Source organism: Hibiscus syriacus, unplaced genomic scaffold (genome assembly GCF_006381635.1).
Source record: "Hibiscus syriacus cultivar Baekdansim isolate YM2019G1 unplaced genomic scaffold, ASM638163v2 tig00111029_pilon, whole genome shotgun sequence".
NCBI lineage: Eukaryota > Viridiplantae > Streptophyta > Magnoliopsida > Malvales > Malvaceae > Hibiscus > Hibiscus syriacus.
The window spans coordinates 86,984-107,246 of record NW_024062962.1 but is presented as its reverse complement, the minus strand read 5'-3'; the positions used below and the strand labels follow the sequence as shown (position 1 = coordinate 107,246).

General features: G+C 34.6%; 1 protein-coding gene, 1 long non-coding RNA gene and 2 pseudogenes across 3 annotated transcripts; 1 reads left to right on the top strand and 3 right to left on the bottom strand.

Annotated features, from left to right (window-relative positions):
* Positions 1-1,764: 1,764 nt before the first annotated feature.
* Positions 1,765-2,946, bottom strand: LOC120151216 (annotated as a pseudogene).
* Positions 2,947-3,454: 508 nt separating this feature from the next.
* On the top strand, positions 3,455-9,816 carry LOC120151223 (pumilio homolog 24-like). Of its 2 annotated transcripts, none has more exons than XM_039163741.1 (17): positions 3,455-3,818; positions 3,914-3,967; positions 4,496-4,557; positions 4,641-4,722; positions 4,813-4,932; positions 5,034-5,121; positions 5,663-5,777; positions 6,010-6,160; positions 6,269-6,382; positions 6,474-6,545; positions 7,625-7,675; positions 7,769-7,819; positions 8,172-8,279; positions 8,366-8,617; positions 8,745-8,819; positions 9,084-9,340; positions 9,451-9,816. In XM_039163741.1, the coding sequence occupies exons 1-17, from the start codon at positions 3,552-3,554 to the stop codon at positions 9,584-9,586; spliced, it is 2,055 nt and encodes a 684-aa protein (XP_039019672.1). In that variant the 5' UTR covers positions 3,455-3,551; the 3' UTR covers positions 9,587-9,816. The 2 variants fall into 2 exon arrangements, with proteins under 2 accessions (XP_039019672.1, XP_039019671.1); XM_039163740.1 differs by having other exon boundaries at positions 4,813-4,936; positions 5,038-5,121.
* Positions 9,817-12,657: 2,841 nt separating this feature from the next.
* Positions 12,658-14,331, bottom strand: LOC120151204 (annotated as a pseudogene).
* Positions 14,332-17,016: 2,685 nt separating this feature from the next.
* On the bottom strand, positions 17,017-17,623 carry LOC120151209. Its single transcript, XR_005518599.1, has 3 exons — positions 17,585-17,623; positions 17,296-17,514; positions 17,017-17,214 (listed from the first exon to the last, which is right to left on the bottom strand). It is a non-coding gene; the product is annotated as an uncharacterized LOC120151209 (long non-coding RNA).
* Positions 17,624-20,263: the final 2,640 nt, after the last annotated feature.

Genomic DNA, 20,263 nt, shown 5'->3' with positions numbered 1-20,263 from the left:
TAAGATTATGCAACGCCCTTGATTCGTCTACCGAGTATGTCACAAAAAACCCGGGATCATCATGTTTCTTATAATCAAAGTAAGCAATAAGCGCATTCACATCCTCATCGACGATTTCCTTTGCTTTGCATCTTTGAAGTGCATTGTAGAGGTCTTTATGTGTAAATCCAACATTATGATAGCCCCCTGCCTGCTGCGTTAAATAGTTCATTACTTGTGACGTGCCAACACCGACCTCTTTCAATGATGTTGCCTCATCGATATCAGCCTTACTTACAGCTCTATTAGAACGCATAAATGGTGTCATAGCAGGTGTGCACAATGCATGATTATGTTTCTGATAAGACTTACTTATAACCCACTGATCGTTTGTATTTGTTGTTGTAACTACGATTCTAGCCTTGCATCCTGCTCTTGTGATTGGAGTATGAGCACGTTGACGATCAACGTTATTGACTTTTGATCCTCGAAATCCTTCTTTGGAACAACAAAATTTTTGTGTCTTCACATTCCCTTCCATGTCAAGCCGTGTTGTTCCCCGGCGTGCACTAAACCCATGTTCCCGTCCGAATTCCTTGTAAAAGTACCAAGCTTGATCACGTGATGAGAAGAGCTTACCAACCAATATGTCAGATTCATCAACATTATGTACTTTATGGCATTCCTTGGTTGACTTAACATTGTCTGCATCAGTATGATCCATGGCAAAAATTTTGTTGTGCAATTTCAGTGGTCCCAACAAGAGTTGATGGAGATGTATGTAAGTAAAGGTTCATTGAACAACATGTTTCAATGGTGCTTTCAATAGGATGTGTTATTAGTAGTGGTGGTAGTTGCAGGGTGGGTACAACATTAAATTTGCATGACATATTCAGGTAGGTACAATAACTACATAATTCAATAACTTTAAAGTAATAGGTAAAATTACAATGTAGATGGTAAAATTAGAGTATTTTAATGACAAATAATTATAATGTAATAGGTAAATTGACAATGTAACCAATATACATATACCGTTTAATTATAAATCAGGTTAACATAAAGTATCGATACTGTTAGATTTTGTGTCGATACATTTATAACAATTATCGATCCCAAAATCAAAGAGAGCGATAATTATAATGTAATAGGTAAATTTCCAATGTAACCGATATAAATATATCGGGTTCATGAGAGAATAGGTCAACATAAAGTATCGACATTTTTTTAATTTGTGTCGATACATTTTTCCAAAATGAATGGCAAACGAGGTGTACGCATAAATTGTCGATACATTTGTAAAAAGTATCGATCCTCGAAACATCAAAATCGATAATTATTATGTAAAAGGTAAATTTACAATGTAACCGATTAAAATATACCAGTTAATTAGCAAATAGGTCTACATTATGTATCGATACTATTTAAATATGTACTTGATAATAGGTCAATTTATAATGTAACCGGTTTAAATTTACCGGTTTTATGAGAAAATAGGTCAATATAAGCGCTACCTAATTTGTTATTGTACTTGATAATATTTCCGGTTAAATGCCTATTTTATTATATAAGCGCTACCTATTACATTATATAAGCGCTACCTATTACATTATATAAGCGCTACCTAATATGTTATTGTGCTTGATAATATTTCCGGTTAAATGATATAACATAACCGATCTAAATTTTAACCGTTCACTTGTTTAACCGTTCACGCCGTTTTTTAACCGTTTTTTAGGGGCCGCACAACAGAATTTCCGCTATTATGATATTGATATCATCATACTATATTATAATCTCAATCTCGTTGCAGAACTATTCATCTCCTTGAAACTCTAATTCTATAATCGTCCTTATTGTGACCACTTTCCTATCGCATAAAACCCCTTTGAAAACCAAACCAAACCCCCCTCTTTGTATAGAATTTCTCTTTGAAAATTTATTAGTCGCATTCTCTAGATCACCAAATCGAACCAATATTAAGCCTCACCCTTAATTTTGACCTACACCATTGTTATTCTAAATCATCAAAATTAGTATCAGATTGACCAAGTTTCTTTGTAGATCTTTTTTCATACCAAAAGTATAAACATAATAAACTAAATATAACAATAAGTGCAACCCCAACACCATTGAAGCCAAAAACAAGGACCAAAATGTCTTTTACTGGATGAACTAGATTGTTCATTCAATGCTAATGAAAAAAATACACATCAAAGCTCCATGGCTTTCAGGTCCGAGCTCATTAGCAATCCCAGACGGATAAAGAACAGTATAATATTTGATAAAACAATAATTAATGTGAGTTTTATTACCATAAATGGAAACCAGTTTAGATTGGACTTCGTTATTAGCAAAAAGGCAAGTATCACAAGCAATGAGATCATTGAGATGGAACCTGCAATCTTGGTCAAGTGCATGCTGGTACAAAAGTCAGGCGTAGCCATGAACTATTCGGGCTTAACACAAAGGGAAATAAGATCATTGGGAAGAGAAAGAGAGAGAGAGTTGAGCTTAGAATGATAATCTTTGAGGCACAAAACAAAAGTGGACGAATTTGGTAGCTCAAGGAGAGAGATTTGTTTAAGTTATTGGACAAGTCTAATACCAAAGACTGATAATATAAACATGCAACAAATTTGTCGTGCAATTTTAGCTTTAGAGTTTGAGTTAGGGTGCAAGTTAAGACAAAGACATGAGTTCCATGGGACACTTGTCACATACATGAGGTTCATTAAACATGTAGATGAGTTGGTGGACGTGAGAGATGAGTCAGCTAAGGTAAGGGAATGGGCAGAGAGAAAAACAAGACAAGCAGCCTTGAAGTCGATCTTCATGTTTTGTTTATGTATCTTCTTCTTTCTTCTGTTGAAGGTTGGTAGATTTTTAAGCAGAAGGTAATATGTGGGCTGTGACAAACATGAAGTTTCAACAACACTTGTTTAATCAAACAAACTCATCTTCCATTTTAAATCATATTTGACTACTGAGTTAAGACGAGTTTTGTTTCTAATGTTTCTATGAAGCGTGTCAAATATGGCGGCAATGAAGATAAATATTCGACTGTTAATGATCGAGCGATCGATTTGTTATAAAATGATAATGTTAGTGATCTTTTTGTTACTTTTAAAACTTTAGTGTCAAAAAAGGAAACTTACTCATAATTTAATGACCATTTATATAATTTGCTCTTATCCCAAGTGGCCAAACTATACCAAATAAGTTAACCTAACGTATCACAACATTAGTGACCGTTACTATTAAAACTTTATCCTTATTCATACTTGTTAATGATCGATTTGTTATAAATCGATAACATTAGTGATCATTTTGTTACTTTTAAAACTTTGATGTTGAAAAAGAAAATTTATTCATACTTGACAGACTATTTAAATAATTTACCCTTACAAAAATCTCCGTCCAAAATCCTTTCCGTACGGCATACTTAGTCTCGACAGTCGGCAGGCCCAATCCTTTCCTCTCTAACCTAAACGCAAAACCCTAAAATATAGAGGCTAAAATCCCACTCGTCCCTAAGGAGAAAGAGCTTAGAAGTTAAACTAAAAGCTTCAATGGCGGCCAAGAATCAAAAGACACAAAAACCCAAAAAGAGAAAGCAATTTTCAAGCTCAAACATCGACCGAGATAGCTCAACATCGAAGAAGCCGAAGCTACTTGCTTCAGCCCCATCAAAAAGCCCTTCAAATAAGCCGTTGAAAAAACCTTTCAACTCATCCAAACAAAAACGAGAACACCCAAGTCATTCAAAGTTTAAGAAATTGGATTCTGGGAATGAAAATAAAGAGCTCACTAAGAGAGAGCGTCGAATCCAAGCAAAGGTCTCTCGGGTTTTTTGCCTTTGTTTTTCGTGAGAAATTGTGAGGGCAACCCGTTTTTTGTTATTGAATGTTTGTTTTTTTATTGGTTTTGATAGGAATTGGCAGAAGCTAGAAAGAAGAAGAGGAAACAGCATTATACTCTTGAACAAGTAAGTTCTGTGTATTTCTTTTTATTTTGGATGTGATAGAGTCAAGCTGAGTTTGAAGTTATTTAGTAAGCTTGACTTAAATTTGAGGTTCGGGCTGAGTGTAATTTGTAAAGCTCGAACACCATTGGAGAAATATTGCTGGGGCTGGCTCGATTAGATTCTTTTACTTAGTAAAGGACGAGCTCAACTCTCATGCTCCATTTAAAACTTGGTTATTCGTACTCAACTCAAGCGTGAGTTTGAGTTCGAATTGAAGTTTTTCTATCCTAATTAAAAAAGAAAAAAAAACATATTACTCCGTTGCTTGGATCAGGTATTGGAATACTCAAATTTGATTCTTTTGATACTCAGTGATGAAATAGTTTTTTCAACCCAAAATGCGTCTTTACACCCCTATTTAATGCAAAGACATTTGAACCCATCTATTTATGAGTTGGTTAGAACTTATTTGATGGATGACTCTTTGAAGTTTTGGCAATTATTGATTTTTTTTCTAATGCAAGTTTTGGTTCTTTTACATTGTATCAGGAGCTTGCATCTCTATGGGAAAAGATGAGACGTCGGAATATTCCTAAAGAAGACAGATCAAAGTATGTTTTTGAGAGCGAATATATTGCTTAGTAACTCAATACGGCTGTTTTTGGGCCTAAAATGTTATTTGAATTGTTCTTAGGCTGATTACTGAAGCTCTGCAAAAGATGAAGGGAAAGATTCCAGAAATTGCTGGCTCTCATGTTTCGTCTCGTGTTCTGCAGGTCGGTTGGTTTTGGTCTTTTCTTTAGGTTTCTAATTAATTCCACTGCATAAGGCTATGGTTGTCTAACCCTTTTTTGGTTTGGCCTTAGACCTGTGTTAAGTACTGCTCTCAAACAGAAAGGGATGCTGTATTTTCCGAGCTTCAGCCACACTTTCTCACCCTTTCATGTAATGCCTACGCAGTTCATCTTGTGAAGAAAATGTTAGATATAGGTATACTTATGTTACTTCAACGACTAGTATTTATAATTATCTTCTAGGTGATGCTAATCCTTTTGTTATTGTAGTCTTACATTACAATTAATTGCATGCAGCATCTAAAAAACAGCTGACAGGGGTTCTCTCGTCTCTCCGTGGGCATGTTGCTTCACTTCTTCGTCACATGGTTGGATCTGTAGGTATGTTAGAGTTTATTTTCCGCTCCTAAATTTGTCAAAAAAATTGTGGTGCATTTGCTTTAAACATGTGTCTTAAGCTAAGTTGCTCTGCGTCTTTTTTCTTGTAGTACTCATGTCTTACTCTTATACCAACATGGGTATGGTGATATGACTCTCTAATGATCCTCCAAATACATAGAAGAACTTGTAAAATATTGAACATACCTGTGATCTGACTCTCACACCTGTGTTTGAGTAGCCTTGATCCGATATATATAGTGTCATGAGTATGGGGATATGATTTTGTAATGATTCTCTAAATACATAGAAATACTTAGAAAAAGAAAAACCATATTGGAAACATATCCATATTCGGCTCTTTCACCTGAGTCCGAGTAATGTAGATCTTAATTCTACTCAATTTTTTATGTGCAGGTGATGTCTATTAAAGTGAGTGATAAAACTGGTTTAGTTTTCAGTAGCAGATTTCACATAGATTTTGAGAGGTAAATCTGCTCTCAAACCTTGCTAACATTCAATATCTTTGCTTATCCCTTTGCAGTTATTGAGCATGCATATCAACTTGGAAATGCCACTCAAAAACAAGAGCTTCTGATGGAATTATATTCTACAGAGCTTCATCTGTTTAAAGACCTCGCATCCATCAAAGAAAGCAGGTAGAAATTATATAAATTCGTACTTTTTAGCATTGATTGTCGTACTCTATAAAGTCCTAAAGAACTGACAACTTATCATTGAGGCTGATGGGCAGTCATTAAGTTTTTCTGATGTTATTCCTTTCACAGCTTTGTTGGTATCTTGTAGGATATATGTGATTCCACAGTGATATCCTAATTCTACAAGAAGTCGGGAACATATTTTGACAAAAAAATTCTGATCTTATTTCAGGTTAATAGATGTAATATCAAAGCTGGGCCTGCAGAAATCTTCTGTTTTGAGACACACGAGTTCGGTGATTCAACCAATCCTTGAAAAAGGAATTGTGGACCACTCGATGGTACACAGGGTATTAGTAGAGTATTTGAGCATAGCTGATCAGGTATGTAAGATCTTAACGTGCATTATTGAAACACTCTCTAAAATGTTTTCTGTTCGTAGCACAGGTTTTTGCATGTGATTTCTCTTACTAAATATAGTTTGTCAATAGTCCTCTGCCGCAGATATAATTCAACAACTGTCTGGTCCTCTCCTAGTTCGTATGATCCATACACGGGATGGATCTAAGATTGGGATGCTCTGTGTTAAGCATGGAAGTGCGAAGGTTTGTGGCAGTTGTTTGAATGAGTATCTTCCAAGTTTTTCCTAGTTTTTGTTAACTCATGAAGTGTCATCCTTTTTGTGTTCCATTTTAGGAAAGAAAGAAAATCATCAAAGGAATGAAAGGCCATATAAGCAAGATAGCGCATGATCAATGTGGGTGCTTGGTAAGGGTTGCTTATGGAATTCTATACACTTGAATTTCTTTTGTTAGAAATGCTAATTGGAAGTCTTTGTAGAAGGATTATTTTTTAACCATTTTAATGTGTATAAGAGTGTTAACTCATTGGAAGTCTTTTTGTTAACTCATTTTGCTGCTTTAAAGGTTTTTCAGTAGGTTTTTTGTGGCCTATTGATGTTTTGGAGCTGAGATAGTTTTGTTGTTTAAGGGTGGTCAGGTCGTTTTGGTGTTTTTGATTTTCTGTTTTTGTAATACTTAAGGTTCTTTTAAGTATGTCTTCTGGTTGTATCTTATGTACTTTGCCTATGATTAATAAAATCCAAAGGCACTCTTTTCCTCCTTCCGCTGATTAAGGAGCTTTCCTAAAAGCGCCATTAATCAAGAAGGGGGTTTTTAATGAGGCCTGAAACTCATATAAAAAAAATTTGTATAAGAGTGTGTAGACGGTAGGTTCGGTTGAAAAACCAAAATTGAAATTAACTGTTGTCTGTTGTCCCATAAATAATAACCTAAAACCAGTCTGACTTAAGGAAAAACCAAAATGACTGAACTGACTTAAATTGATCGGTTTGTTTTGTTGTCTTAACCAAAAATAAATGAGCCAATCTACCCTTTTTGTAATTCATATTTATTTAAGAATATTATATATTTTATTTATATTTCCTTAAAAAAAGTTATAATCATTGGACTAATGTAATGTCTATTACTATAATATTATAAATATATTAAAAAATATACAGGTATAATATATTTATATCAAGCTGATTAATTTGGTCAGTTCGGCTATCAGTTATATAAACTGACAGCTGACAAAATCAACATATTTAAACTACCTCCTTTAACTGACCTATACCGAAACTGAACTAACCAAACCGAATGAATCAAATTGCATGGGTAAATTCGGTTAACTTGGTTTTCATGAGTTTTGCACAGCCCTATGTCTTAAATGTTGACTCTTTGGTAAATTCAACTATGGCACTAGCAACATTACGAGTGTGTGTCATGAGGCCTTTTATTAAGATTTAAATCGCTTAAGGCTTCTGTCTCTGATTTCCATTTTATTAGGTACTCGTTGGCATTGTTTCAATGGTCGATGACACAAAGCTTATAACAAAGGTTAGTTTCTGCGGTGTAGCCTTTCATTACTACGGCTCTTTGTCATGTAATATTACTTTCTATTAGTGCCTGACTTTAATTTTCTGTTTACAGTTCGTCATCCGTGAGCTCCTAGCAACATTGAAAGAGCTTGCTTTGGACAAGGTCTCTTCTCTCTCTAAACCTCTTATCTTAGCAACAGAACTTTAAGAAGATAACTTGGTCTGTAAATAATGATGGGCTAATGACCTTTAAAGCAAATACAAAATTATATATACTTATACCCTCATTATCTGAAGTATCCGGAGAATCCTTAAAGTCCGAACTGATAAATTGAGGACTGAGGGGTTCATCTACTCAGATTGGGCCATGTAAAAGTTCATATTTTTTACAGTTATTTTAAAATGTCAGATTGGATCACATCCCTAAAATTGTGCCATTTGTTTGAGCATATTAATTCAGTTTTTAGTGGTTCTGTGTTCCTTACGAGATTCTGTTTGTGTTTTGTGAATTTCAGAGTGGAAGGCGCCTCTTGTTACAGTTGCTTCATCCAAACTCTTCGCGCTATTTAAATTCCGATGGTCTGGCGTTTTTAAATTTATCTGTTCTGTCACTCAGTGCTAAGGTAGTTTAATAGCTATGATCTTTTATTGAACTATAATAGATGGCAAACAAAATTTGCTAGAATTTACAACGGTTTCACTTTCTCAGAACAATTCTGAAGCCGGATCTGAGAATATTTTAAGTGATGAATCTGGTAAGGAGGCAGCTAAGAGTGATATTCCTGAAGAGAACCTTGATGAAGAACGTACAAAAGAGGAAGCTACAACCAATTCTGATATGACAGAAACCAAGTCCAGTAAAAGCGATATTCCCGAAGAGAACCTTTACTCGGCTGAGGGTGGGAAGAAGGATCCTTCTTTAAGGAGGAAAGAGTTGCTAGTCAAGAGTGGGCTCGCCGAGGTTTGTTGGTTGTTGCCCAGTAGGGGTGATTTGCCCTTATTTGTGTTTATAAAGGAAAATCTTGTCGGTTCTTTGGCTGAAGACATCAAAATCTTTCTGGTTAACTTTTGTGATGCTGGTTTTGCAGAATCTTGTTGATGTTTGCATTGAGAACGCTGGAGAACTGCTTACTTCAAATTTTGGCAAAGAAGTAATTTTTGAGGTAATCAACTTTGTTCTTGTTACTGGAGTTTGCATTGTTTTTATAAAATCCGGAAGTAGGTTAAGCTAGAAGCATGGAACTTGGTCGATAACCAGCATTTATATCTGTTATAATGTGTTAACTGTATAACTGAATATTTATACTTGAATATTTGGACAGGCGCTCCATCCAAATTTGAGTTTTTTTTAGTGTCTTTTATTGACCTATTTTCAATCTGCAATCTCATGATTTAATCACCTTGGCATATGTCGGGAATAATGCCAGGTTGCATTGGGTGGTTCTGATGGAATTCTGCACCCAACATTGGATGAAAAGTTGAATAACTTGCACCAAGCTATAGCAGCACTTGCAGCGAAGCCTAAATCTGAAGAACCCGAAGAATCAGAGGAAGAACATGTGCTCGAAAACTTTCATTCCAGTCGCACCATACGGAAACTGGTCTTAGACTGCCCTGCATTTGCTTCCACATTATGGAATAAATCTCTTGAAGGAAAGTGTCAATTATGGGCTCAGGGTCACAGGTTAGCTGCTTTGTTTCGTCTCTGTAAATCTTTCACGTTTTAAAGCATAAACATCCACTTGATCTCTGACATTACATATTTCGATATCATCCCCATTGCTCTATTTGCAGTTCAAAGGTAGTGTCTGCATTTTGGGAATCCTCAGATTCCGAGGTCCGCAAAATGGCCAAAGAAGAGTTGAAGCCCTTGATAGATGGTGGTATTCTCAAAATCCCTGAAAATAAACAATTGGCAGATGAAGATTAGTTAGGTTGGTCCGTGGTGGAAAGACATGAATGCCGAGAACGCCGATCGGACTGCTGCGAATGTCGAGTTAATGAACCGACTCTATTTATCTGAAGGAATTTATGAAATATTTCTAGCAAATTACTGAGCTTTCTTTAACTGAAACAGGGTTAAGGAATTGTGGTTAATTACAGAATGACTGTAGAATCTGGAACAGTATTATAAATTTTGGTTTTCGGTTTCGATCTTTAATGCATGAGCTTTATAAATGATGATCAGACAAGCAGTTGTGAGTGTTGTTTTGCTGCTATAATGTAAAACAATTTCGTGATTTTAGCCTATTAACCATGATTTCGATAATGATTTCTTTTATTTTTAAAAATAAAAGATACTAATACTAATTAAAAATTCATAAATAATAAAGAAAATGTAAAATTAAGAAAATTATATTTATACTAATTAAGGAAATAAATGTAAATGTTATGTTTTCCAAACTATAAATAAAAAAAATGGTAAGTTTTTTATTTTTCTCATTGAGGTTTCAAAAGTAATAATTTGGCTACTAATATTATCGATCTATAGATATGTAATAAATTGATTGCTCGACGATAACGCCGGTGAAAAAAGTTCAAGAAAAAAGTTTTCTTTTTCTCTGCTCTTCACCATTAATCAAAGAGTGTTGCAGAACTCACTGGTGCAACAACTGATGGCCAGAAACCATCCTCTGGTGGAGCATCAACATCATGCGACTACCACCAACTCATATAAACAATCACCGTCTCCTTACAACTCTATACAACCTTTATTAAATGGTGGAGGTTGCGCAAGTGCTAGCAATGACGTGAACACACCTAATGGGGCAAAGTCAGTAGGGAGATGGTTAAAGGAAAGGAAAGAGAAAAAGAAAGAATAAATCAAAGCTCACAATGCACTACTCCACGCAACTCTATCAGTCGCTGAAGTTGCCTCCTCCATAGCAGCCTTACAACGGCCACCACCTCAACTTCTTCTTCTTTCACCTCTGGAAAAAAATGAACAGCCAATCAAGACCGACATGGTCGTGGCATCAGCAGCAATATTAGTAGTTGCGCAATGCGTGGAGGCTGCTGAAGCAATGGGAGCCGAACGTGATCATCTTGCTTTGGTTGTGAGCTCCGTTGTTCATGCTCGTTCACCTAACGATAAATTAACTCTTACAGCTCCTACAGAACAACGTGTAGAGGTCAAGAAGGAGTCAAAGACAGATGGAAGCTCAGTGCAACCTGCTCTTTCAGATGACAAGAATTATACTGTTGAAAATGATGATAAGAAGAATATTCATGTATGTACAGTGAGATTATTATTCTTTCCCTCATTTTGTTTTTCCTTCACTTTGGCCCGCTAAGTGTTAACTGACAAGAATGTCTTTCCTGCTATATTGAAGGAAGAAGCAACAAGAACTAGAAGAAGTCGCTAAGAAACAACAAGAATTGTCAGACATTCCTCCAGCCACTAGTCTTTCTGACTCCTCCAATTGTCAAGTTGGTATGAAAGTTAAACGTGATGACAATGAGGGTGACGATGATATTGATTGGGAATATGAGCTCGTTAACAAGGTTACTGTGGCCTTAAAGCAACAGAAAAGATGTCCGAAGCTTTTGAAATGGCAGTACACAAGAAAGGAGAAGCTGATTATGTGGATGATGGTCTGTTCCTTAAACAGGAAGATGAACGTGAGATATATGCATGTCCCGATCACACTGACAAGAGATTCATGACCATTCTTCATGATAATGAAGTTGCAGGCCTGTAGGTAAAAACAATTGCAGGCCTGTAGGTAAAAACAAAGGATGGTGATTGGATCGGTGTTGAGTCCGATTCTACGTCCCTCTTAGGACAGAACTAGAAATTTCAAATTGTAATGTCATAATTTTAAATTACGATATCTAGAAAAAATCATATAAATTAATGCATAACACTAAAATTTAATAAATTAATATAAAATATAACTAAACTAACATAAGGTGTCATTTTGAAAGGTGTCAAAACTTTTTTGAAAGGTGTCAAAACTTTTTTGAAAAAGGTGTCATTTTCTTATTTATATTATATATATTAAATTTATATGTATATATAAAAAAATTGGAAATTTTTGGGTTTCAATTGACACCCTCAATAGGCACTGGCTCCGCCCATGATCATGGCTGGTATACTGGCATGGAGCAGTGGAAGAATACACTCTTCGATCCATCGTGTGATCGCAACGAAAGCAGGAAAAGGAAGATCTTGCCTTGCGTTATTCTCTTTTAACGGGAAAACATGGTAGAGATGGGATTATAGAACGCTAAGACGATGGCAGAGTAACGAAAGAGAAGACTTAAGATGAGACTTAAGGAAGAGAGCATGATGAAGAAAATAAATAAAAAAGTTGTTAGGTAAGCGATTAACAGACCAAAGTAAAATTTCCGCAATTCATATTAATACTAAAACCCAAAACTCTAAAACCTTACTAACCCATAGTATACCCTAAACCCTAATCCATACATCATAAACTCAAACTATAAATTCTAAAACCATACACCCTAATATTCACAACTCTAAACTATAAACCATAAACTTTAAACCTTGAAACCCTAATAACATGTAAACCCTAAAATTTATGAATCCTAAACCCTAAATAAACCCTAAACCTCACAAACCATTTTAACTATAAATTCTAAATCTAAACCCCATTAACACTAAATCTTAAACCCTAAATAGCCCTTATTAAATTATAAACAAAACTCTAAAACCATAAACCTTAAAACATAACCCTAATCTTATACCCTAAACTCAAAACCTAAAACTTACTAAACCTTAACCTTAAACCTTAACCTTAAATATAATTATAAAGAACCTAACGGTCGTGATAAAAGAAAATGTCATTTTCTTTAGAAATTTGAGTTTGAGTAGCTATAATTGCAATATGTGTTTAAATTTTGATTTTTCCTTTTATATTATTATTTGAATATTTTAAATTGAATATGTGTTTAATTAATAAATGATGACAATTCGATCAAATATTTATTATACACCTAGATTAAAATTCATTTAACGTCTAAATTGAATTTTAAACATCAACAAAAGTTCCATAGTTTTAATTTTTATTAATAAATTTGGATAATATGTTGTTTGCATGAAACAACAATCACAGTTTCCATGGATGATTGTGAGTTTTCAGAAATAAAAATACAAGGCCGTGATTTAAGGAGGGCAGGGCGGGGGGCTTTGGGTGCCGGAGTATGCAACTTTGACGTTGGTGCAGTTGGAGCTGAAGGGAATGTTAGCCTCTTTCGTACCTGCGAACTGTAAGCCTATATCTTTAAGTGAAACGCCTTGGCATGGATCTGTTTGCTGCAAATCAGTTGTACTGCAACTTTGCTTGCTGAAGTTCCTTTGATGTTGTGAATTGAACATCACTAATGCTCACTTTTGAACTCTTCAATAAATAAAACTACTTATAGTACACGCATATCAAATATATATATATATGTAGCTATATCTAATTCGTTAGAGGAAGGAGGAAGAAGAAAGAAAAATAACCTTACTGTCGCCCTGCTTTCCGTATTCTTGATCTATGAGGATGGGGTTTCTTTACATTTTCATTACCAGATCTTCGAAAATAATGCCTGAAGCTTTGCTTGGATTATCGTTTTTGTAAGTTTTGATTCTTGCACCGTGTCTGTATCTGTCAACGTGCGTTCCTCACGGTGATTCCGAAAAATCTGCTTCTGAATCGAAGTGTCCAAGGCTTCCAATACTGTTTAAATGATTTAACGTAAGTTTTTACCGTAAATGATTAGATAAATAGGTAGATAGATAGACTGAATGTACCTGATGCCGTGTCCGGGGCCACAGGCGGTGTTCTCAACAGAGATGTTGGTGGATCCATGGATGATGGAGACGCAATCGTCACCCGTGCCGATGCGACAGTTAGTTATTTTGAGCATGCTGGTCTTGCTCATGTGAATGCCATCGGTGTTGGGGCTTTCGGGCGGAGCTGATATGTTAACATCGTCGATCCTGAAGTTGTTGCAAATACTGATCATGATATGGAACCCTTTAGCGTTTACGGATTGAATACCACTAATGACAGCATTGTCCACCTTGATGAACTTTAATGTCTGCAAATTTATCCAACACGACATTATTTCATCATTATTAGCCTAGCTAAATCATGTAACAACAAAAGAATGTTGGGATGGATGCTGATGGTTCAACTTACGGCAGGCATTCGGCCGCATCCCTGGTTATCGCATTTCGGCTTCCATACCGTTTCACCTTTACCATTGAAAACACCCTTTCCACTTATGATTAATCCGTTAAGGTTTTGGAAGTTGATCCAATCTGCATCTTCTACCGTCTGAGAATTAGGTTGCAATATATTTCCGACGACACTAACCATCAGCGGAGGTTCGGCAGTGCACGGTCCGGAAATAACGTCGATCCTAACACGAATTCTCCCTCAGGGATCAGTAGCATTGCCTTCCCAGCATGATTGCAGGCTTCTTTGAATGCCCTGATAAGTTAATGGAACTGAGGGACTTTCCATCAGCCTTGGCACCAAAGTCTAGGACATTAAAAACTTTAACATCGGGACCGGCAGTGCCGGTGGTGATTGATTTAGCTAGTTCCATGCCTTTATCGGGATCGAACTGGGCAAATACTTGAAATTCAGGAAGAACTAAGCCCAGAACCAGAATGGCAATTATTCCCATGACCCCGTTGTTGTCATGTTGAATTTGAGGCCTTTATTTTTATTGGTTGAAATGTTGACGAGCCTCGAATGGAGAGGCTATTCTTGTAAGAAGCCTGCAAAACATATGCTGATAACTTCGTTATTATATGGCATAGAGATCAAACTCTCACCACTATGTATGTGGATGGACTAATTGATTTTCTATCTTTGGATAAGTTAATTTTGGTATTTTACTAAATAAAGGGTTTTAAAGATTATGTGACAAATATAATTTTTTTCGAGGTCATTTTAGTGACTAATATGATCTCTATAAGTTCGATCGTAACCAAGGATTCAATAGTGATAGGGTAGTAGAATAGCGGTGCTATATCACAGTCGCGGCGGTGTCCGAACTCTATTACGAAAAATAGTAGTGTGAAGCGGAATCACACCAATTAAGGTGGATCGCAGTCGTAATTTAATGGGGTTGCGGCAATAGCGGTCCATCTTCTCTATTGTTCTGTTATTTTAATTTTTGTTTTAAAAAATCAGCTTATATTTAAAAAAATCAACTCCTTTAGAAAAAAAATTACGATCACGATACCGTAATAACCACATTAGCATTTGTTATATCCAAAATCATGATAAAATGCAATGCGATCGAAAATGCGACCCTTTCAAGGGTGACAAAGACAATGAAGAATTCTTTTAAATATATGATCTTAACTATAAGTCAGGTCGTGAGGGTGAAAAAGACAAATGAGAGAACTCTTTTAGCTAGAGAAGAGCAGAGGAATCTCAATGCTCTTGGTCAGAGAGGAGGCAACTCACCCTTTCGAGAAGCACTGTTGAGCGGATATCTCCCTGCTCCCAAAGAAATATTATAGCATGGACTGAGATATCTTATCCTTGGTAGAGCAATGGTGGGATTCCCCTCACTAGGATAAAGTATCTCAACGCTCTTCACAACCCAATAAAAGAACTCTTACAATAAGCGGGGGTGGAGGCAACTTTAAGTCCTTGTAGAGAGACTACAGAATGTGAAGAGGCATCTCAACGTACTTATACGTAACAAAGGGATCTCAACTCTTTGTTCAGATGATATGTAAACAGTGGGTGAATCCTTTCATTTAGAGTATAATGGTGATAACTCTACACTCTTCACTAAAGATGATGTAACATTTTTAAAATCAATTCAATATTTTTCTAGTACACGGGAGTGCAAATCCAAGCTTGTTGAATTCATTGGGGTTGGGGGCGTACCCGCACGACGCGAATGCCTAGACTTATCGGGTCCTTCAGGGGGTTTGCATATTTTACCCCTAAATTAATTTTTTTCCCTTAAATGTGACGTATCTTTTTTAATATTCTAAATTAAATATCCTTCTAGGTTAAACACGGTTGGGGGCGTACCCGCACGACGCGAATGCCTAGACTATCGGGTCCTTCAGGGGGTTTGCATATATTTTACCCCTATAATTAAATTTTTTCCCTTAAATGACGTATCTTTTTTAATATTCTAAATTAAATATCCTTCTAGGTTAAACACAACTCCAAACTTTGCGCGAGATGGGGCCTGAGATCCCCAAACCAGTGTGGAACTTTTGCAAAGGAATGAAGGAAGAGCCAATGTTATGAAAGGAACTAATATGTCAAAAGAGCGGATGCAAGAGAAAAAAATGGTAGTTGTTGAAGTTTTGAAGAGTGATCTTATCAATTTTTTTCCGCATAAACAAAATTTTTCATCATGAAAAAATGAATTAATTTTTTTAACAGTGTGAAATGATTATAAGGTAACATCCGTTTAAATTTTTTTAAATATTGACAGCACATATACTACAGACACAATCAAAGATGATTTAGAGGGGGGGGGTGGGGGTTGTCACCCCAACAAATTTTAAATTCATATAGATTTAGATATTTCTTTGTATTTTCTGTTAAAAATTTGATTTTGTCCCCATTAAAATTTTATAAGTTCGTCATTTCTTTCAAATTTTATATGCTCGTCCCCTCTAACATAATATTCTGCGTCCATCCGTGACAACACTTGCTCAAGAATACCTTTAAAGAAAATAAAATTCTCTTTTACCACTAAGATCATTGAGTTCATGAATTACACTTTTTAAAACACCTTTATAATTTATCTTCATTATTTATATTATTATCCAAATTATTTTTTCGTTTATGTATAATTATTGAATTTGATTTTTTTACATTTTTCTTAATTGTATAGGTGTTTAATTAATAGTGATATCTCAATCAAATTTTATTACAAACATATATCCAAATTCATTTTAATAAATTCGACACGTAAATTATATTTTAAAAGTCACAAAACATGTTCTATAACTGAAATTTTATTAATAAATTTGGATATGTTGTTTACATGAAATACAACACCCATGAATAGCATCATTTATTATTATCTAAGTTGAATTTTTTTTTCTCATATTATATTATTATTGAATTTAAATTTTATATTTTAAATTAAAGATTATGTTTAATTAATAGATTATATAAATTCGATCAAATAGTTATTATGAATATAAATTAAAAATTCATTTAATAAATTTAACATCTAAATTGATATTAAAATGACAACAAAACATGTTCCGTAATTGAAATTTTTATTAATAAATTGGATAATATGTTGCTTACATGAAATAACAATCACAATTTCCATGGATGATTGTGAGTTTATAGAAATAAAAATACTAGGCCGTGATTTAAGGAGGGCAGGGCGGCGGGTGCCGGAGTAGGTAACTTTGACGTTGGTGCAGTTGGAGCTGAAGGGAATGTTAGCCTCTTTCGTACCTGCTAACTGTAAGTCTATATCTTTAACTGAAACGCCTTGGCATGGATCTGTTTTGCTGCAAATCAGTTGTACTGCAACTTTGCTTGCTGAAGTTCCTTTGATGTTTGTGAATTGAACGTCGCTAATGCTCACTTTCGAAGTCTTCACCAAACCAATACAAACTTATTAGTATACATACATATATGTATATATATTCGTAAGAGGAAGGAGAAGGAAAATAACCTCACTGTCGCCTTGATTTCCGTATTCTTGATCTATGAGGATGGGGTTCTTGACGTTTTTCATTACCAGATCTTCGAAAATAATGCCTGAGCTTTGCTTGGATTATTGTTTTTGTAAGTTATGATTCTTGCACCGTTGTCTGTATCTGTCAACGTGCAGTTCCTCAAGGTGATTCCGAAAACATCTGCCTCTGAATCGTAGTGTCCAAGGCTTCCAATGCTGTTTAAATGATTTAACGTAAGTTTTACGTATAAATGATTCGATAGATAGATAGATGGATAGAATGTACTTGATGCCGTGTCCAGGGCCACGGGCGGTGTTCTCGACAGAGATGTTGGTGGATCAATGGATGATGGAGATGCAATCGTCACCCGTGCCGATGCGACAATTAGGTAATGTTTGGTTGGCATGAATCCCTTAGAATTAGATGGAATTGGAATCTAATTACACCACTTCTCATGTTTAGTTCAAGTTTTCCAAGGAATTAGAATCTCTCATGGCTTCAACTTTCTATCAAATGAGGGATTTTGAATTCCATCCAAGAATGGATAAAATTCAATTTTCTTGTCGGAGAGAATGAAATTTGACCATACTACCCTCGTCAATCTTTTGGTAATTTATTCATATATTGAATAAAAATATTTATTATTATTTAAGGTCGGGTTTCTAATTCATATATTCGGGTCAGGTCGGGTGAAACTTTATTTTGGTCGGGTCGGGTCGAGTTCGGGTTTAGGGTGAAAAATACACAACCCAAAATATATATAATTTTACCTTATATATTCGGTCGGGTCGGGTCGGGTCGGATTTCTAATTCATATATTCGGGTCGGTTGGTGAAACTTTATTTTGTTCGGGTCGGATTTTTTAAGTGTGATATTCGGGTCGGGTCGAGTTTTTTTAAGTGTCATATCGGGTCGGAAACATTGCCTTCCCTGCATGATTGCAGGCTTCTTTGAATGCCCTGATAAAATTAATTGAGCTGAGGGTCTTTCCATCGCCTTGGCTTCAAAGTCTAGCACATTAAAAACTTTAACATCGGGACGTACGGCAGTACCGGTGGCGATGATTAGTTCCATGCCTTTATCGGGATCGAACTGGGACAACCTCTAAAATCTGGGAAGAACTAAGCCAGGAACAAGAATGGCAATTTTCCCACTGACACCATGTTGTCATTGAATCCCAGGCCTTTATTGACTATTATTCTTCTCTTTATGATTGAAATGTTGATGAGCCTCGAATGAAGAAGCTATTATTGTAACCTGCCTGAAAAACATCTGTTGATTTTTTCGTTATTTATAAGGTTGAAAGATCAAACTCTAAACACTAATATTGATATTTGTTGATGGACTAAATTGTCGGAGAAAGTGGTTTGGTCGTTTAAAGTTTAAATCATTTCGTTACTAGAAAATAGCCAACGAAAATATTATTTAGGATGGAAATATAGAAATATCATGGTTTGAATGATATCATCTTAACCATTTTTTTCTATTTATATATAATTGTATATCAAAAATTAAAGTATAACGAGACCAAATATAATTTTTTTTAAATAACATTTAAATTTTAAATTTTAAATTATAATAAAACAAGTTGAATTAAAAAAAGTATCTTATTAAATTTTTAAAATGCTTAGTATGAATTAGTAAATCACCAACTAAAGAGACTTCATGTTAAAAAAAATTCAAAGTAAAAGGATGATACATTTCATAAAATAATATTTCATATATTTGTAAAGTATACTATAATAAATCTCTACAATGATCGACATAAACTACTAAATCATTTTATAATAAATTTATAATTTAATTTAAATTAACCTTCAAAAAAATTATTGACTTCACCTATAATGGAGAGGGGTGATACATTTAATCATTCAAAAATTTTTATAATAATTCTTAAAATTAACTCTCAATATTTAAAATTTATATTACTTTAATCATTTTTCTAATTACTCTATTCCACCATTATTTCTTCACCATCAATGATACATTCGGGGATAGATAAAGGAAAGGCAGGAGAAAGTAATCACGTCTCTTCAAAATTTTAAATTAGAGTATATTTTAAGTATTTTTTTTATATTTTTAATTAATAATGTTTTCATTCTTTTAAAATTTTATAAATTATTCCTTTCTAAAATCATGTTGGTTCCTGTACACACCCACCATGAGATGATTGTACTTTCTATTAAACCACCGCCAAACGACTATACAGTTTGAAGCTGGCTCTTTTCTAGCGAATTCATCATCCAAAGGAACCAGGCAGTTATACAATATACAAAAATTAAAGTTCCTACTAAGATAAATGTAAATTAAAATAATAATAATAATAATAATAATATAATAATAGAGTTTACATAACAAAAATAATATTATCTTATGAATAAAAATATCCACTAATAGATCAGTACCACGAGATGATGCGTTAGAATCATTCGTTGATAATGCTCCTCAAATTCGAACAAAGTCTAATAATTTATGCATAAAAATAATTTGAATATGAGCATTACAAGTTTAATAATACACATTTATTCTATAATACTTCATTAAATTCATAAATATAAACATACAAATAAAGTATAGAGGCATGACTCAATCATACTAGCATTCATTTCAACTAAGGTTAATTTCATTTTCAAGCAATTTAAAGAAATATAGATTTAGACTTGGGATATGGGTTCTCTTCCACATAGTAGTTTTCCATAATCACACTAATAAGAAGTATTCTACTTATACAATGAGTACATAATACCATTAAACTTTCACATACTATAACACTGATACCATGTATTTGAATAATCATGGATCACTAAGGTTGAATATCTTATATATACTTCAAGTGCCCTTATGTCTTCTGAAAGCCACTAAAATTGTATAGATAGAAATACCTAGGTTTGGGGTATTTAATACACAATTTTTTTCGTTTTCACATTTGTGCAAACCACCAGCAACTAACTCTCTTTCTCAGTA

Excerpts from the sequence above, each read along its gene's own strand:
- LOC120151223 (XM_039163741.1), top strand. The coding sequence starts at position 3,552 with ATGGCGGCCAAGAATCAAAAGACACAAAAACCCAAAAAGAGAAAGCAA. Across the intron at positions 6,383-6,473 it reads TTAAGCATGGAAGTGCGAAG|GAAAGAAAGAAAATCATCAA; the intron begins GTTTGTGGCAGT and ends GTTCCATTTTAG. Across the intron at positions 6,546-7,624 it reads ATGATCAATGTGGGTGCTTG|GTACTCGTTGGCATTGTTTC; the intron begins GTAAGGGTTGCT and ends CCATTTTATTAG.